The 27,073-nt window shown below is 36.5% G+C and overlaps 1 protein-coding gene across 2 annotated transcripts in view; it reads left to right on the top strand.

Moving 5' to 3' along the window:
• Window positions 1-27,073, top strand: part of LOC123519841 (ras-related protein Rab-14) — a 55,789-nt gene that overhangs the window by 3,107 nt on the left and 25,609 nt on the right. For both annotated transcript variants that reach the window (XM_045281413.1, XM_045281412.1), the window contains exons 2-3: window positions 10,447-10,559; window positions 11,343-11,469. In XM_045281413.1, coding sequence (XP_045137348.1) covers window positions 10,447-10,559; window positions 11,343-11,469 — 240 coding nt within the window. The remainder of the gene's footprint in view (window positions 1-10,446; window positions 10,560-11,342; window positions 11,470-27,073) is intronic.

Genomic DNA, 27,073 nt, shown 5'->3' with positions numbered 1-27,073 from the left:
GGCTATATATATTTTTTGGTATACTTGGCAACATGTATAGACTGTGCAGTGCTGCCATCCTAGTGATCTTGACACTGAATCCATTAGGCCACATCCTGCTTTTCATGGTTGGGTCAGGTCACTCTGGGGGTTTAAGGTGGCAACATTGCAGGTACAGCTAATAGTTACATGAAGAAATACCAAGTTAGTACTGATTTCATGACAGTGTAATTAGGTCACATGGTGCTGGCAACCAACCATGGTGCTGTAGATTATGTGTAATTGATCATTTTAGTAAAGTACATAATTAAAAAAATAGTAAATTAACATTTTCACAATTTTATTTAGTAATGGTTTACCTGCTAATACATAGTTGGAGTGAGGATGCATGCCTAACACAACATCTTCAGTTGTTTGACTAGTTCATATTAGCTTATAACTTGGCATGTTATGTTAATTTTTTGTCTCGTGCATTGTGTGATGATTATGTGAATAAGAAACAAGTTATTTGAATAGCTAAAGCAGATTTATTACTAAACACTCATTGCCACCTTTTAGTAACTCATAGAATGTTAGTCTAAGCTTGAGGTGTGTGCACTAACAGTGATGACTATGTTGAGTCAAAACAAAAGCTTTCTTAATATTGTGATGTTCTTGGATGAGGAGTAAACTCGTCAATATTTCTACCATAACACACATATTACAGACACCAACAAAAACCTTTGTGCAAATTAAGGGCTGGTACATTATAAAGTGATATTCTAAATCTCTTCAGCAATTTTTGGTGTTACATGAACATCTAATGAATTGGATGACTGAAATTGCCATTTGTTGATTAAATATCCTATATGATTAATGGCATTTGTAGAAATTGTAATGATTTTGATATAGAAAATATATAGTATATATTTTTATGAAATGGACATTAAAATTGCCTCTTACAGATTTAGTATTGACTTTTAATCAGTTACATTTGTAAATGCTGTTATTCATTTGATATTTTGTAATGGCATTAAGATAAAGTGCAGTTCCTTGAGGCTTAATTTTGGGAAGTGACAGTCCTTTTTTGGGTGAGTCAGGAGGTTGTAAGGCTTCCTCAGGAGCTTGGTTCACACAAATGTGTTTCTCACTTACTTGTCAATGCTTCCTGGAGCCCTTACTCTGGCACACTCAACATATACTCAGTTCCCTTCACCAGGTGACTATCACTCTGGCCTTGTATCAGCACCCATATTTTCCTGCCAGATTATTGCTTTAGATATCTACCATGTCATGTGTACTGTTGAATATTTTCAGGGAGCTTTTCAGTGTCAGAATTTTTTTTTTTTTTTTTCTCATGAAGTATATCCTGTGTTTTACTACTTATTGTTTGCTATTGGCACTTAGGAATAGTCACCAGCTGCATATAACTTCCAGTTTGCATGAGTTTTTAAAGCCTTACTCTGAATGGAAGTTTTCAGTGGAAAATTTCTTTGGCTTCTCTTTTTATTGATAAGATGGTTTATTTCTATATTTAGTATATAATTTTTTTCCTGCTTAGTACTGTCACTGATGTGTATTTATTTTCTTTACACAGTGCAGCCACAGCTGTTACATATTTTTTTTCAGATGATGACTCATAAATAGCTTTATGTGTCACCATGATTTCAACATTTATTTCAGATTTTTTTTCTTAATCTAAACTGTCATTTATCATATGTAATATCATAACTTTATTTTTAGTAGCCTCAGTACATTTTAGGCTCATAGGTATACTGTTTTCACATATGAGTGATGCTATTGTGTTCAGAGACAAAATAGAAGTAAGGTGGTTTAGTCGGGTCACTCTAGACTAGTCGTTTGGGTTGGTTTGCTTTTTGACAGCTAGTCCTTCACTGTTGCCACATCACAGTTCACTGGCCTAGTCAGGTCTACCTAAGTATAGGTATCGGCAAGGTTGCACTCACCAGCTCATATGCCACATATAGGATGGGGGAGACTTTTATACGTAAAACATTCCTCAATTTTAACTGTAACAGTGATGGGGATCAAAAGTTTGAATGATTTCTGAAACACACCAATTTATATAACAACAAAGGAAGAGAAAAAAAAAGAGAGATAGATGATAAGGAGGTAGAGGTGGGTTGGAGAAAGAAAGCAAGCCTGTGATCTATGAAGAAGTGACAATAGTGGGGAAATCATGGTGAAGCCCAGGGCCACACCTAAATGGCCACTTTAGATTAACCCAACTATAATAACTGTTAAAGGGCATTAGTTGTATGGGCATTTGGTAAGTTGTGAGTGCATTTCTATCATTGTGAAATAGAATTAATGATGTGATGTTGCCACATCACAGTTCACTGGCCTAGTCAGGTCTACCTAAGTATAGGTATCGGCAAGGTTGCACTCACCAGCTCATATGCCACATATAGGATGGGGGAGACTTTTATACGTAAAACATTCCTCAATTTTAACTGTAACAGTGATGGGGATCAAAAGTTTGAATGATTTCTGAAACACACCAATTTATATAACAACAAAGGAAGAGAAAAAAAAAGAGAGATAGATGATAAGGAGGTAGAGGTGGGTTGGAGAAAGAAAGCAAGCCTGTGATCTATGAAGAAGTGACAATAGTGGGGAAATCATGGTGAAGCCCAGGGCCACACCTAAATGGCCACTTTAGATTAACCCAACTATAATAACTGTTAAAGGGCATTAGTTGTATGGGCATTTGGTAAGTTGTGAGTGCATTTCTATCATTGTGAAATAGAATTAATGAAATTTAAGTGGTTTAGAGTACATAGGTATAAAACACTGCTTGTGTTTATTCTTAATTCTCCTTGATAACGAATCATTCATTAAGTGGAGTAATTTGAAATATGTTTGCTGCATTACATAATATATATTTGGTTTCTGCAGATTGTGGTATACTTATGTCATGCATTGAATTTTGTTGTCACAAGATAAGGAATGTTACTGATTTTGGTCATGATCATAAATATACCACACCAAGCTCACCTAGTTTAGCCTTTTTTTTTCACATGGTATGCCAGAGGCTTGAGTTTAGTTCTTCACATGTAGTTCCAACAAGTCACAGAGTAGGCAGTACTTGTGTGTTGATGTGCTGTATAGTATAAGAGCAGGGTGAATCACTTCCTATACTTCCTCTTAGGTACCATAGTGTCAGATTTGCATAGGATTAGGTCAGCTGCTCTCTATGTATTTTGTGATAAAAGGAAAGTAACTGGGTTGTGTGATAGATATCTTAGAATGTATGGTTGACACAAACCTGCTGCTCAGGATGGTTGTTGGTGTGGTGGTGGTGCATCTGAAACACTGTTACTAGGAAATCATTCATGCATCTTCTTTCTTTTCAATTTTTCTTGTTATATAAGTACTTTTGCAAAGAGATGATCTCATCTCACTTAAGATATGGAAATGGTGGCTCTCCCTGCTTACTAATGATGCAGGTTCCTCTAATTGTTACTTAGGTCTGGATCAGTATTTATTACTTGTAGACAATTATGAAACAAAAAGTATTACTATTGAATCCTTATTTCATAATTAGGATTCTGTTGTTCCTTGTTGATCATTACAGTGAGGTTCCTGACACTGTCCAACATGGCAAGTTTCATGTTCAGCAATGTTGCAGAAATTCTAGTCAGCTTTATACATTTCTTTTTCACTTGGAGTCAACCAAAAATTATGATTAACTGTCTTTGTATTTCATCCATGTGATCTACTTTTATTCTGCACAAACTTTTGTTTATCTCCATGTTTGCTCAAGAATGTTACTTTTATTTAGTAAATAAATGGCTGCTTTTTGAGAGTATGTATTGTGCTGGAGTCAGTGGAGTGTGCAGAAAATATTGATGTTAGGAGAGTTAGTGGTGAGGTGATTAAGATGGTGCATGGAAGGTGGCTGTAGTTAAGAGTGAGTGATGGAGTGATGAAGAGGGTAAATGGAGAGCAACTGTAGTTGAAAAGTGACATACACATGAAATGTGACTACAGTCAACCCTCGGCTATCGCGACTTCGGCTATCGCGTTTTATTGCTATCGCGCACCCATGAAAAGCTGCTAAAATTTCATTATCGCGACCTCAGATGCCTGCTATCGCGTGCCCTGCCATGACGTCATGGAATATCTGAGCACTCATTGGCCAAAACCGCCTTCCCGCCAAGATCAATTTGGCTATCGCGTTTTCGGCTATGGCACGGCTATTTTGGTCCCAATTGGGCGCGATAGCCGAGGGTTAAGTGTATATAAGAAGGTTGAAGTGTATTGTGAGATATAAAAAAGAAGGCAAATTGAGTGGGAACAGTTATGTATCAGAAGTGGAATAGGAAACTGATGAAAATTGTTCTGGTGAATATGAGAATGCTTCAGAAAGTGAAGAGAAGGAAGTGTTGGCTAAATGAATCTAACAGGAAGAGTAAACAATAATTTAAGCAAGTAGAGAAGATGGAGGAAAATTTTTTAGATAGGAAAATTTAACCAGTTGTGATAGGCATAAGCAAAAATATATACAGTGAATGGAATGGATTGATATTGTGATGGCTGTTAGATACAAGAGGATGGCTGTGGAACAAGGAATAATGGTTATACATGGTGAAGGTGAATAGAGAGCAGTTAGTTATGAATGCCTAAATGAAATGCAAGCTGAAAAGATCTCATTAGATCAGATGTAGGAACAGAACCAATGTGTCTGTCATGGTTCAGCTATGAAGCCTGATGTGAGAGACCTGTGCATGCTGTAAGATTTCTGTCACACAGGAGGATGATTGCTTAAGATCTGTACTGTCCTCCTTCTAAAGTAGGGTTTCTTTATCTTTCAAGCTTTGTGGACTGCTTGCATCCACTTATTTATTCAGGGACCCCTTGTTACTGGATTAGATAGGATATAGTAATTTTGCATTTGTATGTAGCTCAGATTTATCTCAGCACACTGTTTGTTTGGCAGTACTCCTTGTTTTGATGTGGATGGTCGAATAACATATTTGTCCCAAGTATTGCTGGTTAAGTTGTTATTTTGGGCAATATAGTTAATTTATATCATGCATACAATAAACATTGTATTTATCTTATATTAAATCTATATTTGGTTGGTATTTAAAGCATATATATATATTTTTTTTTGGGTGGGGGGTAAATTCATATCACAAGAACGAACTAATTGTATTTCCATTAATTGCTATGGGAAAAATTGATTTGATATACAATTTTTTTATATACAACGATCGTCACAGAATGAATTAAAATTGTATGTTGAAGTACCACTGTGTATATATATATGTATATATATATATATATATATATATATATATATATATATATATATATATATATATATATATATATGTGTGTGTGTATATATATATATATATATATATATATATATATATATATATATATATATATATATATATATATATATATATATATATATATATATATATATATATATATATATATATATATATATATATATATATATATATATATATATATACACACAGTGGTACTTCTGTGTATATATATATATATATATATATATATGTATATATATATATATATATATATATATATATATATATATATATATATATATATATGTGTGTGTGTGTGTGTGATATATATATATATATATATATATATATATATATATATATATATATATATATATATATATATATATATATATATATATATATATATATATATATATATATATATATATATATATATATATATATATATATATATATATATATACAATTGGTACTTCGACATACAATTTTAATTCATTCTGTGACGATCGTTGTATATAAAAAAAATCGTATATCAAATCAATTTTTCCCATAGCAATTAATGGAAATACAATTAGTTCGTTCTTGTGATATGAATTTACCCCCCACCAAAAAAAAAATAAAAAAAAAAAATATGCTTTAAATACCAACCAAATATAGATTTGATATAAGATAAATACAATTTTTATTGTATGCATGATATAAATTAACTATATTGCCCAAAATAACAACTTAACCCGCAATACTTGGGACACATCGATAGGCGTTCATCATGCAAGGCACGTCGATAGATGTTTAGGCTTTTTACTGCCATATTTTGGTTATTTTCTTCCCGTTTTCTTTGCTTATGAGCTGGCAACAGTCATCATGAGTAAACATATGCTCTACGTCACTGTGTCACCAACGATAAATGGTAGGAGCGATCGACAGTGATTTCATTGTGTCTGATTCCGCCACCTCTCCTGCACGCGTTACTTCTATACCTTGGGTCTCTCGCCATGTTACAGGGAGACAACTTTTGAATGAGAGTGGTATCAGAACAAGCGACAGGAGAGAGAGAGAGAGAGAGAGAGAGAGGATACAAGGACCCCGTTTTCTCGCGCTCTAGCCAAGGCTGCTGAACCCGATCAGATGCAAGGCCACATAAACCGATGATACTACCTCATTCAACCTGTGATATTTTGGTAACCATGACATCTAGAGACTTCTGGTTTTTTGCACTGCAAAGAGGAAGAGTTGCTTGTGGGTAGGAGTAAACATATGCTCTGTGTCACTGTCACCAATGATGGAGGGTGGTAGCGAGTGATTTCACTGTGTCTGATTCCGCCACCTCTCCCGCGAGCCTTACTTCTATACCTCAGGTCTCTCGCCATGTTACAGGGAGACAACTTTTGAATGAGAGTGGTATCAGAACAAGCGACAGGAGAGAGAGAGAGAGAGAGAGAGAGAGGATACAAGGACCCCGTTTTCTTGCGCTCTAGCCAATGCCGCTGAACCCGATCAGATGCAAGGCCACATAAACCGATGATACTACCTCATTCAACCTGTGATATTTTGGTAACCATGACATCTAGAGACTTCTGGTTTTTTGCAATGCAAAGAGGAAGAGTTGCTTGTGGGCAGGAGTAAACATATGCTCTGTGTCACTGTCACCAATGATGGAGGGTGGTAGCGAGTGATTTCACTGTGTCTGATTCCGCCACCTCTCCCGCGAGCCTTACTTCTATACCTCAGGTCTCTCGCCATGTTACAGGGAGACAACTTTTGAATGAGAGTGGTATCAGAACAGACGACAGCAGGAGAGATACAGAGAGAGAGGATACAAGAGGCCCGTTTTCTTTCGCTCTAGCCAAGGCCACTAAACCCGATCGGACGCAAGGCCATGTAAACCGATTGTGATTTTTTGCATTGCAAAGAGGAAGAGTTGTGGGCAGAAAACCATTTGTACTCACTCATTTATTGAATTTCTAAGTGTAATCAGTATGTGAATACAGGCTATTTTGTGTGTTTCTCGCCAAACTTTTACTTTTGGGACCCAAGATCACTGGGTCTTGAGTTCACAAAACTTAATAAAAAATGCACACTGCTGAGGAGCACAGACACATACATGCACAAAGGATGAACAATGATACACAACACAGGCTGAATGTTCGGGTGGACGCGGGTAGCCGAGCGATCGCTGCGCCACCTAATGATGGCTAATTGTATCTTAAAAATATTGTCGTATTTCAAGGCGTAAATTATATAAAAAATTTTGTCATATATAAAAAAAAAAATCATATGTTAGGGCGATCGTACGTCGAAGTACTACTGTATATATATATATATATATATATATATATATATATATATATATATATATATATATATATATATATATATATATATATATATATACAGTTAACTCGATTTACGCGTGTTTGATTTACGTGTTTTCGTTATAACGTGACTGAAAAAATATTCTAATTAATTTAATTTACGCAATCAGTTTGCCTATACGCGATTTGGCCCAACTGCATTTTCAAATTGAGCGCCAGACGCAATTTCAAAACTGCATGCCAGAGAGTTCCGCAGCTGGCTGATAGGTAGGAGCTCCGCTCTTCTCGTGCCTCATTTGCAGTCTGCCAGCACTGAGTGCAGACGGAATCTCTTCAATCTGCCTATAATTTATCAAGATGTCCCCAAAACGTCCTTCATCATCTTCTGCAAGTGGGGTTATTTTTGATAAGTGGATTTTTGATAAAGTGGTAAAGCTCAGAGGAAGATGGTGACTGACTGTGGTGTGAGTGGTGAAGGCAGTGATGCAGTGTGTTGTTTACGTATTCTTTGTTTTGTTGTTTTCTCATATTTTTTGCTTTCTCTTATTATTTCTTGCTTTTCCCTTTACCTTCAATACACTTCTAGTATTTAAAATGGTAAAAACATGTTAATTTAGCCTAGTAAATAGAATATTTTGTACAAAATTTTTTGGACTACATCCCGCATCCCCGCTATTATCTATTGTTTCTTGTGAGAATTACATGTTTGTTTTACATGAATTTTGATATACATGATGCCTCTTGGAACGCATCTATCGCGTAAATTGTGAGTTACCTGTATATATATATATATATATATATATATATATATATATATATATATATATATATATATATATATATATATATATATATAAATAAATAAAGGTGTGTATTTACCTAGTTGTATTTACCTAGTGTGTGTGTGTGTGTGTGTGTGTGTGTGTGTGTGTGTGTGTATTTACCTAGTTGTAGTTTTACAGGGCCTGGGCTTTATGCTCGTGTGGTCCCGTCTCCATATCTACACTTATCCAATTTTTCTTTAAAACTATGTACACTCTTTGCTGATACTACTTCCTCACTCAAACTGTTCCAAGTCTCAACACATCTTTGCGGGAAACTAAATTTTTTAACATCTCTCAGACATCGTCCCTTCCTTAGTTTCTTACTATGCGATCTTGTGCTTCTAAAGTCATATTCTTCTCTCAGGATCAATTTCTCATTATCCACTTCATCCATTCCGTTAATCAATTTATAAACTTGTATCAGATCCTCTCTCTCTTCTCTGCTCCAAGGTTGGTAGATCCATTGCCTTTAGTCTCTCCTCATATGCCATCCCTTTAAATTCTGGAACCATTCTTGTAGCCATTTTTTGTAGTCTCTAATTTTCTTATGTGTTTCTTTTTATGGGGAGTCCACACAACTCCTGCATATTCCAATCTAGGTCTTATTTTAGTACTTATCAATTTCTTCATCATTTCCTTGTCCATATAGTGAAATGCTACTCCAATATTCCTTAGCAAATTATATGTCTCTCTGAAAATTCTATCAATATGGCTTACCGGTTGATTATTTTCTTCCATTGTCACTCCCAAGTCCTTTTCCTTTTTTACTTTTTCTAGTTCTACTCCATCTCCCATCTTATAGATTCCCGCTGGTCGTCTTTCACTTTTTCCTATTTCCATGACATGGCTTTTGTCCACATTGAATTTTCTATCATCTCAATGTACTTCCTATTAAGCCACCCTTCTCCTCTAACTTCCACAGTAATCTTGCATGTGGCACTTTGTCAAACGCCTTTTTTAAATACAAATAAATGCAGTCAACCCATCCCTCTCTGTGTGTGTGTGTGTGTGTGTGTGTGTGTGTGTGTATTTACCTAGTTGTATTTACCTGGTGTAGTTTTACAGGGCCTGGGCTTTACGCTCATGTGGCCCCGTCTCCATATGTACACTTATCCATTTTTTCTTTAAAGCTATGCACACTCTTTGCTGACACTGCTTCCTCACTCAAACTGTTCCAAGTCTTAATACATCTTTGCGGAAAACTATATATTTTAACTTCTCAGACATCTTCCCTTCCTCAGTTTTTTACTATGCGATCTTGTTCTTCGAATATCATATTCTTCTCTCAGTGTGTGTGTGTGTGTGTGTGTGTGTGTGTGTGTGTGTGTAAATTCACCTCGGTTGCCTGCTGGTCACCCAGCCAGTCTTCCCCATTACGGAGCGAGCTCAGAGCTCATAGACCGATCTTCGGGTAGGACTGACACCACAACACACTCCACACACCAGGAAAGCGAGGCCACAACCCCTCGAGTTACATCCCGTACCTATTTACTGCTAGGTGAACAGGGACCACACATTAAGAAGCTTGCCATTTACCTCGCTGCTTACAGGGACTCGAACCCTTACCCCCCCCACGTCCTCTCTCTCTCTCTCTCTCTCTCTCTCTCTCTCTCTCTCTCTCTCTCATTTATGACAACTTGTGAATTATCATTATTATTATTATTATTATTATTATTATTATTATTATTATTATTATTGTTATTATTATTAATGTTATTATTATTGTTGTTGTTATCATAATTTTTATGTGATGACCCATTAAATATCAGCTGAGACTCAGTACTGGATCATGACCTCTATTTTGAAGACCCATGCTCTAAAGGACTAGGTACTAAAATGGAATTCAGGCTTTCCCATAGAATGTTTCATGTACAGTACATGCGATCTATTCTCTTTAGTTGGAAATGTAGGTCTGTTAAAGCTATTAGCTAAGATGATTAATTTAGTTTTGATATTTCCCATGTTAACTTTGTGTAGTTGTTATGAGTTTGCTGTGTTGTTTGTTTGGAATGTAACAGCTTTAATTTTTCTTTTCAGGATCAAAATGTCTGCAGGACCATACAATTACTCATATATCTTCAAGTATATAATTATTGGGGACATGGGTGTTGGAAAATCATGTCTCCTTCATCAGTTTACAGAAAAGAAATGTAAGTAATAGTATGGTATGCTTTGTAGCTTGTTGAGCAATTCATTTTGTTAGAAAGGTCTGCTTTCTGCTTATTTGTGTTGTATATCATAAAGTATGTAAATGTAAGGTCTGTACAAAAACCTATGGCATGAAAAAATTCATTATTAATCTAATAGTCTTAAACCTTATTCCCTTTCATGGCAGTTTTCTTTGGAAGACACAATTTTTACCCACCAGTCCCATACTTATAGTAGTGTTCAAATTAGGCAAGACGTTACAAGAGTAGTTCATAATTCCCCAAATGCTCTCAGCTCTAACACTGCCAGGTTTGTAGGTGTTTCTGGTGGCCTCCATCAATGAATTGAGGACATTACTTCACTCACTTATAACTTCAATGAATTGAGGACATTACTTCATTCACTTATAACTCTAAGACTGAAAAAATATGCTTCTAGCACCATGGACACACATTTCTTTTAACTTAAGTTTTACACTAGCATCACCCATAGTTTGTAAGACTTAAATTGTTGAAATGCTCCTTGTCTGATTTTATGTATTTTTAAGTCATTGTCTTGAAATGTTGCTGTTTGACAAACTGACTTTAAAGGGTTTCCGTAAAGAATACCTAGTCCTCACACACACAAAAGAAAAGCTAAGTGTATTTATGCAAGTGTTGTATTGTGTCTCATGGTCAAATTGTATTTAACCTTAGCATGAAGTGAGGTTCTGTGATGGAATCAACCATTATAATTCCCATAAGTAACTTGCTTATAATTTTTCTATAATGTTTTCCATCTTTCAGTCATGGCAGATTGCCCACACACCATCGGGGTTGAATTTGGCACCAGGATAATTGAAGTAGCTGGCCAGAAGATCAAACTACAGATATGGGACACAGCAGGCCAGGAAAGGTTCAGGGCAGTGACCAGGTATGTGTGTATTTACCTAGTTGCATTTACCTAGTTGTATTGTACACGGTTCAAGCGGGGCTCATAGTGTCCTGTCTCCATATCTTCATTTATCTAGTTTTCTTTAAAGTTATGCACACTATGTGCTGTGACAATTCCATTATCCAATGCATTCCATTTTTCCACCATTCTGTTTAGAAAACTGTATTTTCCAATATCCTTCACACACTGCCTCATCCTGATCTTCTTGTTGTGTCTTCTTGTCCTTCAATCTTCTTCCGTCAACAGCACCAGGTCTTCTTTGTCTATCTTTTCAATATCATTTACTATCTTATACAATGTTATTAGGTCCCCGTGTTCTCTTCTATCTTGTAAGGTCGGCAGTCCCATTTCCTTCAGTCGTTCTTCATGTGTGAGGTCCTTTGATTCCGGTACCGTCTTTGTAGCAATGTTCTGTATCCTTTCCAATTTTCTTATATCCTTTTTAGAGCTCGAAGACCATATCACTGCTGCATATTCCAACCTTGGGTGTATCATGCTTGTGATGATTTTTTTCATCATATCTTTATCCATGTAATGTATTTGGACTATCTTATATGATAGTCCAAATATCTTGCTTATGTGTTTATCAGGGCTTAGATTTTCTTGTATGATCACTCCAAGATCTTTTTCCTCTTTAGTTTTCATTATTTGCTCCTCCCATCAAATAGTTCCATACTGGTCTTCTCTTACTCTTTCCTATTTCCATTATGTGGCATTTCTTGGCATTAAACTCCAATTTCCACTTCTTGCTCCATTCCTAGATCTTGTTTAAATCTTCTTGCAACAGCAGACAGTCCTCTCTGGTTGTGATAATTCTTAGCAACTTTGCATCATCAGCAGATAAATTTATATAACTGTTTATCCCAATGTGAATGTCGTTTACATAAACTTGAAACATAATGGGGGCTAACACTGACCCTTATGGCACTCTGCTAGTTGCTTTACCCCATACTCTAAGATGAGTATGTATCTCTGATCACAGTTCTCATTTCCCTATCCTTCAAATAATCTCTTGTCTATTTGAGCAAGGTTCCACGCAGTCCTCCTATGTATTCTTGTTTCCAAAGAAGTCTTCCGTGCAGGACTTTATCAAAAGCCTTTTTAATGTCCAGGTATACTGTGTCTACCCATCCATCTCTGTTTTCAAGTCCTGCAATAACTTGAGTAGAAGCTTAAGTTTGATACACATGACTGCCTTGTTCTGAACCCAAATTGTCTGTTCGATATGACTTGATCCTCTTCTAGAAATTTAACCCATTTTTCTTTGATAATTTATTTCACATAACTTCCCTACAACACTTGTAAGTGGCACTGATCTATAGTTTAGTGGTTCAGTTGCTTTTCCTCCTTTAAATATCGGTATTACGTTGGCTCTCTTCACTCTAGTGGAACTTTCCCTTCAGTTATTGAACTTTTAATTATTTCCCAAATTGGATCCAGTAATTGCTCTTTACATACTTTTAACACCCAGCCTGATACAACATCTGGCCCCATTGTGTGTGTGTGTATTTACCTAGTTGTATTTACCTAGTTGTAGTTTTACAGGGCCTGGGCTTTACGCTCGTGTGGTCCCGTCTGCATATCTACACTTATCCAATTTTTCTTTAAAACTATGTACACTCTTTGCTGACACCACTTCCTCACTCAAACTGTTCCAAGTCTCAACACATCTTTGCGGGAAACTAAATTTTTTAACATCTCTCAGACATCGTCCCTTCCTTAGTTTCTTACTATGCGATCTTGTGCTTCTAAAGTCATATTCTTCTCTCAGGATCAGTTTCTCATTATCCACTTCATCCATTCCATTAATCAATTTATAAACTTGTATCAGATCCCCTCTCTCTCTTCTCTGTTCCAAGGTTGGTAGATCCATTGCCTTTAGTCTCTCCTCATATGCCATCCCTTTAAATTCTGGAACCATTCTTGTAGCCATTTTTGTAGTCTCTAATTTTCTTATGTGTTTCTTTTTATGGGAGTCCACACAACTCCTGCATATTCCAATCTAGGTCTTATTTTAGTACTTATCAATTTCTTCATCATTTCCTTGTCCATATAGTGAAATGCTACTCCAATATTCCTTAGCAAATTATACGTCTCTCTGAAAATTCTATCAATATGGCTTACCGGTTGATTATTTTCTTCCATTGTCACTCCCAAGTCCTTTTCCTTTTTTACTTTTCTAGTTCTACTCCATCTCCCATCTTATAGATTCCCACTGGTCGTCTTTCACTTTTTCCCATTTCCATGACATGGCTTTTGTCCACATTGAATTCCATCTCCCATTTTTTGCTCCATTTCCAGATCTTGTTTAAGTCTTCCTGTAGTATTTCACAATCCTCTTTTTGTTTAATGACTCTGCACAGTTTCGCATCGTCCGCAAACAGATTTATGTAGCTGTTCACTCCTCTGGCATGTCATTTATATATACGAGAAAAAGTATTGGTGCCAATACTGACCCTGTGGCACTCCGCTGTCTACTGTTCTCCACTTGGACTTCATATCTTTAACTATCGTCCTTATTTCTCTCCCCCTTAAGTAATTCTTCATCCATCTCAATGTGCTTCCTTTTAAGCCACCCTTCTCCTCTAACTTCCATAGTAATCTTTCATGTGGCACTTTATCAAAAGCCTTTTTAGATCTAAATAAATACAGTCAACCCATCCTCTCTCTCTTGTACTTTATCAACTATTCTAGAGTAGAAACTCAATAAATTTGTCACACATGACCGACCTTTTCTAAAACCAAATTGGCTATTTGATAATATTTTGTTGTCTTCAAGAAACTCAATCCATTGCTTCTTTATTACTTTTTCACACATCTTGCATATTACACTAGTTAGTGATACCGGTCTGTAATTTAAAGGTTCTTCCTTCCTTCCGCTCTTATATATGGGAACCACCTCAGCTCTTTTCCACTCCACTGGCACTGTTCCATTTTCTATTGAGCATTTTATGATGTTGTATATTGGACTTGCTAGTTCTTCCCTACATTCTTTCAGTATTCTGCCTGAGACTTCATCCGGTCCCATTGCCTTTTCCTCATCCAATTCCGTCATCAACTTTTTATTTCAAGCTTGGTTACTTTAATCTCTTTCATATAGACAGTCTCTCTATTACCCTGTGGTCTTTCAAATTTGGATTCCTTAGTAAAGACCTCATGAAATTTACTATTTAACAGTTCTGCCATACTTTTGGGTCTTCCACCATTCCGTTTTCTCCTTTTAACCTTTCTATTGTTTCTTTTTGTCTTATTTTTCCATTTATGAATCTGTAGAACAATTTTGGTTGTTCCTTACATTTTCGACAATGTCCTTTTCATAGTTCTTTTCTTCTTCCTTTCTCACCTTAGCATATTCATTTCTTGCTGTTTTGAAGTTTTCCTTATTTTCTGGATTTCTGTTTCTTCTCCACCTTTTCCATGCTCCATCTCGTTTCTCCTTTGCCCTAGCACATTTTAAACCAATCTTTCTTTCCTTCTTCTTTATTATATTCCTTCCTTTTCTCATGTGAACTTATTTTATTTTATTGCATTTATTTCTTAGCATTGTTCACAGATCTCTGTTTGTATTAAATTTTAATAATGAGCCACTCAAACAAATAATGGTCATTCCAGGGCATTTTGATTTTATTATTCTTATAATCTATTAAAATTTTTTTTTCAATGACTTCACGCCCCTTGAATTCTCTTTTTCCTTTCCTATCTTCATTTTCCCCTGCCCTAGCACATCTTGCATTAAACCAATCTTTCTTTCCTTCTTCTTTAGGTCTATATTTGAACATATTCCCTGACCCCAGTTTTGTATATTTCCAAAGATAAGTTATATTTCTCTTGAACTGTTAATGAGTTTTCCTCTCCTCCATTACGTTTTAAAATAGTTCTTGAGATTCTCAATATCAGCCTTTCTGTAATTTAATCGGTCTCCTTTGTATGATTCATCTCTATCTTCCTTTCCTTCTTCTATATCCATTTCTAATATTACATGGTCACTCTTTCCCAATCACTTGTATCTTATATCATCGTTAATTGGTATATCCCTTGTAAAACTAGGTCTAATCTTGCCGGCTCATCGTTTCCTCTGAATCTCTGTGTTTTCCTTTACTCTTTGGACCATCAAATTATCTATCATTAGGTTCAGGAATCTATCTCCCAGGCATCTTCCCCATACCACTTTCATAATTTTCCCAGTCTACCTCCTTACAGTTGAAATCTCCTACCAATATCACTTTTCTCCTTTCCTTAATGATTCTTGTAAGACTCCTTATTGTGTCATCTATCATGTCTCTATATTCTTGGTTAGTCCATTTTGTTTTTGTTCCAATGATTGTTAACTCCTTTTTGTTAATATGCATCTTAACATACAGTATTTCCATCTATGTTTGTATACATCACTCCTCCTCCTTTTAATCTCTTGTTCTTATCATTCTAATTTTAGTTAAACTTGCTCCATTCATTTTTCTCTCTTGTTCTTATCTTTTATATACCATTTCCTTATCCTGTCTCCTATAATTCTCCCAAAAATGCCTTCTTCTCCTCCTCTGACCTTTCATTATTTTTTCTCTTGCTTCTGCCACCAGTTCATTGTGTCTCTTCCTTTCCTCCTCGTTTCTATTTTTCTTTATATATATATCTTTGCAACCTTCTGTTTCTCTGAGTTTTGTTTTTCTATATAGTACTTCTTCTGCTGCTGCTTGTGATTTTAGTAATATCTTAATTGGTCTCACTGTTCCTTCTTGATATGGTCCCATTCTATGGATTTCTTCTACTTCCTCTTCTAAGTTCTGTCTATCCTCGTCATTCAGATGTTTTAGTAGGTCTTTTACTGATTTCATTTCGTCTTTTTCCCTTCTTGGTCTATATTTAACATTTTTTCTTTCAGTCCAAAAATAATTACACTTTTTTTTCCGCAATTTCTCTTACTAAATTTTCTTTTTTCTTGAGGACTCCTATCATTTTGCTTGTCATATTTTCATCTCTTTCTTTTAACTGTTCTTGAAATACTTCTTGAAATGATTCCTTGTCTTTCTTATCTTGGATTCTCCATGCTTGTACTTCTTTTTTAATCACGTCTTGTACTCTTTCTTCTTCTTTGTTAACTAGATCTTTTAGCTTTTCTTTTTCTTTCTCGGCTTTACCGAGTCCTTCTTCCATCAATTTCTTATAGTTCGCTATTTGCACTTTTAATTCTTCATTTTCGGTTCTTAGCCTAGTTTCGTTTTCTTCCACTTTTTATCCTTTCTTTCAATTTCTGGAGCTCTTTATCCTGTTCTTCATTCTCTTTCATTCCCATACTCTCCTTTATCAATTTATCTAATTTACGTTCGATAGTCAAGACTCTATCAAATAGTGAAGTTTGCGCCGTATCAAAGCCTTCAAATTCTCTTTCTCCTCACCAACATTGTCATCATCAGCTTTCATTCTTTCCTTGTCACATACCTGCATTTAGATGGAATATCTTTCTCACTCATTATTATTTAACACTGTATTCATTAAAAAAAAAATGAGTCCACACTTATCGCCCAGGCCACTGTAAACCCAAACAAAGGTAGTGAAGATCAGCTGATTCTCGGGAGCGACGGTATTGTGTGCTTCCTCTACCGCGTCTCGTCTGTGTGTGTGTGTGTGTGTGTATTCACCTAGTTGTATTCACCTAGTTGTAATTTTACAGGGCCTGTGTATCATACTAGTGTGGCCCCGTCTCCATATCTACACACATCCAACTTTTTTTAAAAACTATGCACACTCCTTGCTGACACCACCTCCTCACTCAAACTATTGCACACCTCCACACATCTCTGTGGGAAACTATATTTCTTCACATCCTTGAAGCATATTCCCTTGGCTATCTTTTTACTGTGCGATCTCGTAGTTCTATTTAAATTTTCCTCTCTCAACATCATTTGTTCATTATCCACTTCATCCAAACCATTCAACAGTTTATAAACCTGTATTAAATCTCCTCTTTCTCTTCTTTGTTCCAAGGTAAGCAAATTCATTTCTTTTAATCTCTCCTCATAGGTCATTTCTGCCAATTCCAGTACCATTTTTGTTGCCATTCTCTGCAATCTCTCCAACTTCCTTATATGCTTCTTTTTATAAGGGGACCAAACCATCCCAGCATATTCCAATCTTGGTCTAATTACCATACTAATTAATTTCTTCATCATATCTTTATCCATATAATGAAAGGCTAATCCAATATTTCTAATCAAATTATATGTTTCTCCAAACATCTTGTCAATATGAGCCTCAAACTGTCCATGGTCTTGTATTATCACTCCCAAATCCTTTTCCTTTTCCACCTTTTTCAACACTACTCCTTCACCCATCTTGTATGACCCTCTTGGCCGTCTTCCACTCTTCCCCATCTCCATTACATGACTTTTGCTCAGATTAAATTCCATCTCCCACCTCTTGCTCCACTCCCAAATCCTATCCAGATCTACCTGTAAAATTTCACAATCTTCTTCACTCTTCACATACCTACACAACTTTGTATCATCCGCAAACAAATTAATGTAACTGTTTACTCCCTCTGGCATATCATTAATATAGACAAGGAAAAGTATTGGTGCCAGCACTGAACCTTGTGGGACTCCACTCTCCACCACCAACCAGTCCGACTTTGCATCCCTTATTACCATTCTCATCTCCCTTCATCTCAAGTAGTTTTCCATCCACTTTAACACTTTTCCCTTCAGTCCTCCATAAATCTCTAATTTCCATAGCAGTCTCATGTGCGGTACCTTGTCAAAAGCTTTTTTTTAAAATCCAAATATACACATTCCATCCATCCCTCTCTCTCTTGTATTTTGTCAACCACTCTTGAATAAAAGCTCAGTAGATTTGTTACACATGACCTCCCCTTCCTAAAGCCAAATTGATGATCCGATAATAACTTATGATCCTCCAGGAACTGTATCCAATATTTCTTTATCACCCTCTCACAAATCTTACCGACCACACTTGTTAAAGTGTGGTCAGTAAGATTTGTGTGTGTGTGTGTGTGTGTGTGTGTGTGTGTGTGTGTGTGTGTGTGTGTGTGTGTGTGTGTATATGAGTGCATTTACACAGTTGTTTTTTACAGGGTTAGAGTTGGGCATATAGTTTTACTTTTATGGAACTTTTTCTTTATATATATATATATATATATATATATATATATATATATATATATATATATATATATATATATATATATATGCACAGTTTCTGCCGTTACAATCTCTTCACCAAAGCCGTTCCAGTTATCTACCATTTCTTTGTGGAAAACTAAACTTCTTACTGGTCTTTTAACATTAACTCTTCATGATCTTCTTGGAGTGTTCTCTCTTCAGTCCATCTCCATTTTCCATCAGTGATACCAGGTCTTATCTGTATTTTTTTTTCATACAGTTTACTATTTTATACATTGTTTTTGTGTCTTCTCTCTCCTGTCTCTTTTTGTATCTTCTCTCTTGTCTATCTTTTAAAGTTGTTAGTCCCATTTCCTTCAGTGTTTTCTCCATAGGTAAGGTCCTTCATCTCTAGCACCATCTTTGTGGCTATCCCTTGAGTTCTTTCTAATTTTCTGGTATATTTTTGCATATGTGTAGACCACAGCACTACTGCATATTCAAGTCTGGATCTTATCATAGTGGTTATACTTTTTTTTCATCATGCTTATATCCCTGTAATTAAATGCCACCCTGATATTTGTTTGTGTATTATATGTTGAAGTAAATAGCCACTCCCAGGTCCTTCTCTTCCTTCCTCTTCATTATCATCTCTTCTCCTTTTTGTATTCCCATGTTGGTCTTCTGTTGCCTTTACCCATCTCCATCATATGACATTTCTTAGCATTAAATTTTAATATCTACATATGGCTCCCCTCCCAGATCTTGTCAATATCTCTTGGCAATTTCATACAGTCCCCATTGTTCTTTATTACTCTAAATAGTTTTGCATTATCTGTAAACTAATTTATGTAGCTACTGAAGACCTCTTGTATATCATTAATATATATATTTGGAACACTATAGGTGCTAGCACTGATCCCTGTGTTAAGCCACTAGTTACTGTCCTCCAACTTGATGAGATGTCTTTTATCACAGTCCTCATTTTTCTTCCTGTTAAGTAGTCCGTCATCCAACTTGATATTCATATCCTTGTATTCCTCCTATGTGTTTTATCTTCCATAAGGGTCTTGTATGTGGTACTCTGTCAAATGCCTCTTTCATACCCAAATACTGTAAGTCCTCCTTATACGGTACTTCGTTATCCGGTAAATTCACAGTTACGGTGTTTGATAATTACTACCCTCGATTCTATTTACAGTAAGAAAAATTCACAGATATAGTATCTGCCCGTGTTTTGTTTACACCATACTGTAGCGCCACCACGCCATGCGGCCACCATAACAATCAGTCTCTTCCCGCTTTTCCCACAGAATATAAGTGAAATCCTTACAGTGTGTTTTTTGTGGATATTATTATCATGACGCACAGTGATGCACCCATAATGGCCCCAAAACATTCTGCAGGCACTGCTGGAGTTGAAAAGGTGAAGCGAAAGAGGAGTAGTCTGACATTGGAGGTAAAATTAGATATTTTGAAGAGGAAAGAGCAGGGAGAAGGTACATCTGCCATAAGTTGAAACTTGGGCCTAGTCCAGTCAACAGTCTGGACAGTGTTAAAGAATCGTGAGGCTATAAAAAAAAGCTGGGGAGAATGCAACGGATCTGCAGAGCAGAGCCTCGTCTGCCAACTCAGTGGAAGTTGAGTAAGGGCTGAAATCCGTACTGTCCCTTAGCCTCGGGAGGGACATAATCTGATAGAATACAGGGGATCCTCACAATTTGACAGGGTTAGGGCAGTTTTTCATCGGTTGAATCAGTGTTTATTCAAATTGTGAAGCAATTTTTCCCATAATATACTTAAGATTTAAGGGGGATAGGGACCAACCTCCAGCCTAGAACCCCCTCAAAACATCACTATATCCTCTAAAAAACTCTTAGACTAAATCAGTACTATTAAAGGCTTCATTTATATCTAACTTGTTTTATTAAACACATTAGGGTGCTGTACAGTACATTTTTGGAAATAAAAATACTTGCAGCGGTCTCGTGGTACTTGTCCCTGTTCTTCCAAATTGTTGATTATGTTGATCTAGGGACACCCATTTGTGCTGCAACAACACTGTGAGCTATACCTGCCTCACACTTTCTTCTAAGCTCAAGCTTATCTTTGAAAGGCAGTTAATTGTGCTTCTTAGGGCTGGAGCTGGAGGTGGCGTTACATCGTCTTGAGTCAAACAAAACGCATCGTTTTCCTCTAGCGTCAATTTTTAGTCAAATTCAGATCTATGGTTTGTAATTAACACTTTTATAATAAAATTCACTTTCTTGTTAATTGGAATGATGTTATGATCTCAAATCAATAGAATCTTGATAAGTAGATGTAAATATATTTGTATATACAGTGGTACCTCGAGATACGAAATTAATTAGTTCCGGAGTGGCTTTCGGATCATGATTTTTTCGTATAATGAGTCACCTTTTACATGTAAATCGCCTAATTCGTTCCAAGCTCTACAAATACACCACATTAAATTCTATGATAAGGGTAAAACCAGAATGAAATCAGAGCCAAATACATTTTAATCATTCAATATACCTTACTTAACCATTAATACCTGTAAATGAAGTAGATCATAGAACATAATGCAATAATAAATGGAAAATAATAATAAGAAAATGATACGAAAATGTGGGAGCTTGCCTTTTGACTGAGGCGATGTCCGAAAGCAAAAGTGGCGGCAGAGGAGGAGGGCAAACGACAGAAAATATAGAAGATGGCAGGAAACATTAACACTTAACTTTACGAAACACTTAAAATTATTATTATTAGCTGTTACAAGTATTTCCAATACCATAATCCTTCCTGCAGCCTACTCGGCATGTGGGGAAAATGGTCCGCTCCCTCGTCTCATAGCAAAACACACATACGTACATGCACACGAACACACACCCTTTTTCTTTTCTTTCTTTTTTTTTTTTTTTTTTTTTTTTTTTTTTTTTTTTTTTTACATGCCAGGTGCCTTTATACTTTTATTAATAGAACATCCAAATGGCTTACTCGTTCAAGCAAGAGTCAAAACTCCACTTGTGAATTATATTCACATTGATAAAGCCTGTGAAGCACGATTGCAAAATAAAATAAATACGAACTGCAGCACTGACGTGTTCAGTTTTGGCGATTGGACAAGTGATTCCGTAATGTAAACAATACGTCCAATACATGCCGTCGCTCGCCACTAAAACAAGAAGAGATGGACTGTTTCACTGTGTATACGTATTTGCGTATGGTGTTTGTATTTACATAGTTTTAAATTTGTGGTGAGTGTTCCAGCAAATTTGTAATGAGTGCTGAGCAGACTCCTTGCTTCTGATGTTTTTGTGTTCAGTGGTTGGGTATATGGTGAATGTGTTCTTGTATGAGAATGAGTTTTTTCTTAGAAATTTCTTTCATATATTAGGGTGCGTCTTTCAAGGTGCACCGTCTTGCATTTATTTATTTTTTTTTTCAGTTTCTAAATGGCGAGAATTTAAAAATTTTCTGCACTCAGGAGTTTTGACTTTTGTTTTGTATCTTTCATATGCCGAGTAATTTTTCTTAATATAAAGTGAAAAATTCTTTGCATATTTCGTAAAATGAAATTTTCGTAAACAGAAGCTTTCGTATCTAGAGGTACCACTGTATATATATATATATATATATATATATATATATATATATATATATATATATATATATATATACAGGCAACCCCTGCTTAATGAAGGGGTTACGTTCCTAAAAAAACGTTCGTTAAGCGAAACTTCTTTAAGCAAACCGATTATAACAAGTTTAACCCCTGACTTGAACTTCCATTGAGAGTAAACAAAGTGAGAGTGCATCATAGTACAGTGAAAGGTTTAATGAAAGTAAAAATTATGAAGTTAAATATTTAGGCAGTTTAATTTAAGTCATTATGATGTACACTAATGTATGTATGTACGTAACTTTATAATGTTGATGATCTTAAATTTGTGAGGGGAGGGAGAGTGAAATGGGAAAGACACCTACTGGCAACCTGTGGAATGTAAACAAAGGGTGCATCATTGTATCACATACAAAAATTATGTACCACATTTCCACAAGGCTTTCCATTTTATCCATTGCAGAGTCACGAGTTCAAGTGGTTCTTTTAGCTTGCAAGGAAGATACGGTCTCACCAGCCTTCTTAATAGACTCTGCTGACTTGAAAATAGTAGAGACATTAGATGGAGTCAAGATGGTGGCGAGCAATGCTATTAGTTTTATTGCCTCTCTCGTGTCTGTAAATAATATCCAGCTTCACTTTGAGAGTAAGAGACTTCCTTGTCTTCTTAGCAATGCTAGGCGACATTGCAGGGCGTTTTGGTGGTAAATTGAGCGAGGGAAGATGAGCTGCTGCTAACGCTGTTATTGTTTTGAACGGGCAGAGTGGTGCGCGTTTTGTCCACGAGAGGCGCTGGTGTATTCAAAAGCTTGTCGGCTTGTGTGAAACAGCGGGGCTTTCAAACTTGGAAAAATTACCTGGATAAAACTTCATTAATGCAAGTTTGGTGTTTGTTAAACGAGCAGATGGTAGTAAAATGAAACCTTCGTTGTAGCGAAATTTCGTTGTGTGAACCTTTGTTAAGCGGGGGTTGCCTGTATATATATATATATATATATATATATATATATATATATATATATATATATATATATATATATATATATATATATATATATATATATATATATATATATATATATATATATATATATATATATATATAATACTCCGCTTAACGAACAGGATAGGGGGTGTCAAAGTTGTTCGTAGAGCGGAAATTCGTTAAGCGGACGTAATTTTCCCATAGGAAATAATGAAAATAGGGGGGATGCGTTCTGGGCTGGTCCCCAACATACCACATGGGTTAAAAAAAAAAATCTTTATATTTCTATTAGCTTTTTACAAGCCTTACCCCCAAGAAAGAATTGTTTTGTAATGCATAAAGTGAAATCTTACATGAAATGCCAAAAAATAAAGCAGAGATGATGAGATCGGCCACAGACGGCAGAGACTCCGGCGACTTGGCCACTTCTTCTTCTTGTGACTATTTTAGCTTGGCGTGTTGTCTTTCACCACGATATTAAATTTGTTTCCACTCCTCTATTGTCTGCTATAATGGATATCATATCTTAGTATTCATATACGCTCATGCCATGAGGATAACCTGGACTCTGTGGCAGTGAGTGATAGTGAATTACTAATGAAATACCACGGTATTTTATTAGTACAGTAATACTCCGCTTAACGAACGTTCGTCTAACGAATTTCCAGTTTAACGTACTATATAAAGTTAGACCAAAAAGTCCGCATAACGTACAACCACATCCTTTTTAGCGAATTTTCTGGGTTTTAATTTGCCGGTTGAGGGACCGAACGCGGTAACTTCGCTGTGATTGGCTGACTCCCCGCCTCTGTCTCTAGTGCTCCTGTAGCTGGATTCAAGATTCTTTAACAACGTCAGAGCAACCTCCTGCAGCGAAATGGCATCTATGAACGCTTGGAGGGACGGTGATAAGGTTGCTATCAGGTTGCTCTGAGGTTGCTGTGGTGTTACTGTCTTATATATGCATTTATGTTCACAAAACAACATTTCTATTATTAGCTTTTTACAAACCTTGCCACCAAGAAAGGATTGTTTTGTAATGCATAAAGTGAAATCTTACATGAAATATCAAAAAATAAAGCAGAGATGAGATCAGCCACAGACGAAGCAGGGAGACTCGCGGCCACTCGGCCGCTTCTTCTTCTTGTGGCCTTTTTGTTTGCGTGTTACTTTCATCATGATGTTTATGTTTTCACTCCTCTTTTGCCTGCTATAATGGATATCATATCTTAGTATTCATATACGCTCATGCCATGAGGATAACCTCAACTCCGTGGCAGTGAGTGATAGTGAATTACTAATGAAATACCGCGGTTAACCAGTATCTTCACTCCTTCATTCCCTACACTGGTAAACTCTGGAACTCTCTACCTGTGTCTGTATTTCCACCTGCCTATGACTTAAACTCTTTCAAAAGAGGAGTGTCAAGACACCTCTTCGTTAACTGGACCCTCCTTTTAGATTTTTTGTTTTTCTTTCTACTTTCCTCTTAACAGGGCCTGGCAACCAGCGGGATTTTTTTTTTTTCCAACTTTGTTTTCCCTTGGCCAGTGCCCTTGTAATGTAAAAAAAAAAAAAAAAATTCACTATCACTCACTGCCACGGAGTTGAGGTTATTCTCATGGCATGAGCCACAGATAACAGTAGATCTGAATTTGACACAGGAATGTGGAGCCGCGCTGCCACTGCAGTAACGTACCCAAAGTGGTCGACTGGTAGTATGTGGCAGCTGACTGTTAAAGTTATAATTTTGTAAAGTTTTATACAGTATAAGGTGCATTTTTTAAGGAAATACTAATCATTACTAAATACTGCAGCAATGGGAAGGCATGTGCATTTGTGGAGGCTGTGAGGTGCACCAGATTAAGGGCTCAGCTGACCTCTACCTGGAGGAAACATTATTATTATTGTTGTTATTATTATTATTATTATTATTATTATTATTATTATTATTATTATTATTATTATGTACATATTTGTGGCAAGTTGTATACACCCATGTCTACTGCAAATGAGTCATTTTAAAATCTCAGGCGAGCAACGAGACGGCCAACGGTTTAGCTGACGGACAGTCACTCAAGTCACTCGGTTCAAGTCAGTCATTCTAGGGATATCGCTGCAGCCAAGAGTGAGGGGTTATAATTGTTACGTGTATGTTCAGGCATTTTGACATATCTGTGGAGACAATGAAACAGTGAAATGTGAATGCTGTTGAAAGAGTTTTGTCCAACAATGGATTTACAGTGAAAGTGTGAAGAGCTTGTGTTGAGGCTCACTTGAAAATGTTATTATGCGCGTGTGTGATGCAGTCGCTAGTGATGTCACTGTGCAGTGAGTAATGAAGTACAGTGAGGTGAATAAAGAGTGAACATTGTGAGTGGTGTAATGCACACAGATTTAACATTGTGAGTAGTGTATCCAACCGTGACGTGTGTAGGGTGACACTGAGTGTTGTATGCGGAGTTAAGTCAGTTGTACAGTGGAGAAGAACTGCTAGTGGTGACTTGAGGCTACAGTGTGAAACACTACAGTGAAATATAATGAGAGGTCACACAAAATGGCAGAGTGAGAGGCTGTAACTGGGACGTAATCCGAGACGCGTGCAACTGGTGGAAGTGACTGCAGTTATGACATCTGGTGCCATATAGATAGTCAGTTTGGAAAAAGATAGTGACTCTGTTGAAGAACAGTGACATGTTATTGACATCACTGTGACGTGGAAGTGTACTGTGGAGTGCTGTTAAGTGTTAAACTCACCTGATTACTAACGTGACTGCAACAAACCGATGAATGATTAATAGTGACTAGAATGGTAGGAAACAATGCCTAGGCAGTGACTGATAGTGACTACTGCAATATATTTCTTCGCGTTAATGATGTAAAAAAAATAAAGCACAAACCTGGTGTCGCCACAGGAGGTAACACATGGCTACAGAGTGATGACAAGAGGCTTAAACTCACAGGTGTGAAGAAGAGATGAGCAAGTGGACAGCCAAAATCATGTAAAGTAATTTATAAGTGATACAAAATTTGCATTTTGTGTTTGAAATACAGCTGTAAGCTTAAAGTTGTATTTAAACATCCACCTGGTACTATATAAGTTCTCGTCTTTGACTCGTATAACTGAGTGGTACAATGACATGGTTGTATGGATTTAGATATCGCTTTCAGGCATTGAATTAAACACAGTTAGCTTGCTTCACAGTGATTTTCATAGATTCATGTTGGCTAGGAGCTGAGATTTCGAGGTTTGAAATTTTAGGTCCGATCTCCGGCTTTGGGTATGTTACTGCAACGCGGCGATTTTCGTGTAAAATCCAGATCTACTGTTATCTGTGCATGAGCGTATATGAATACTAAGATATGATATCCATTATAGCAGGCAATAGAGGAATGGAAACAAACATCATGGGAAAAGACAACATGCCAAGCTAAAAGGGTCACAAGAAGAAGAAGCGGCCAAGTCGCCAGAGTCTCTGCCGTCTGTGGACGATCTCATCATCTCTGCTTTATTTTTTGGTATTCCATGAAAGATTTCACTTTATGCATTACAAAACAATTCTTTATTGAGGGCAAGGTTTGTAAAAAGCTAATAGAAATGTTGTTTTGTGAACATGTACGCAGATATAAGACAGTAACACCACCTCCAGAGGTGGTGTTTCCAGCAACCTCAGAGCAACCTTGTCACCGTCCCTCCAAGCGTTCATAGATGCCATTTCGCTGCAGGAGGTTGCTCTGACGTTGTTAAAGAATCTTGGATCCAGCTCCAGGAGCGCTAGAGACAGGCAGGGAGCCAGACAATCACAGTGAAGCTGCCACGTTCGGTCCCTCACCCGGCAAATTCAAACCCAGAAAATTCGC

Source organism: Portunus trituberculatus, chromosome 46 (assembly GCF_017591435.1).
Source record: "Portunus trituberculatus isolate SZX2019 chromosome 46, ASM1759143v1, whole genome shotgun sequence".
NCBI lineage: Eukaryota > Metazoa > Arthropoda > Malacostraca > Decapoda > Portunidae > Portunus > Portunus trituberculatus.
This window is presented reverse-complemented; position numbering and strand designations above follow the sequence as displayed.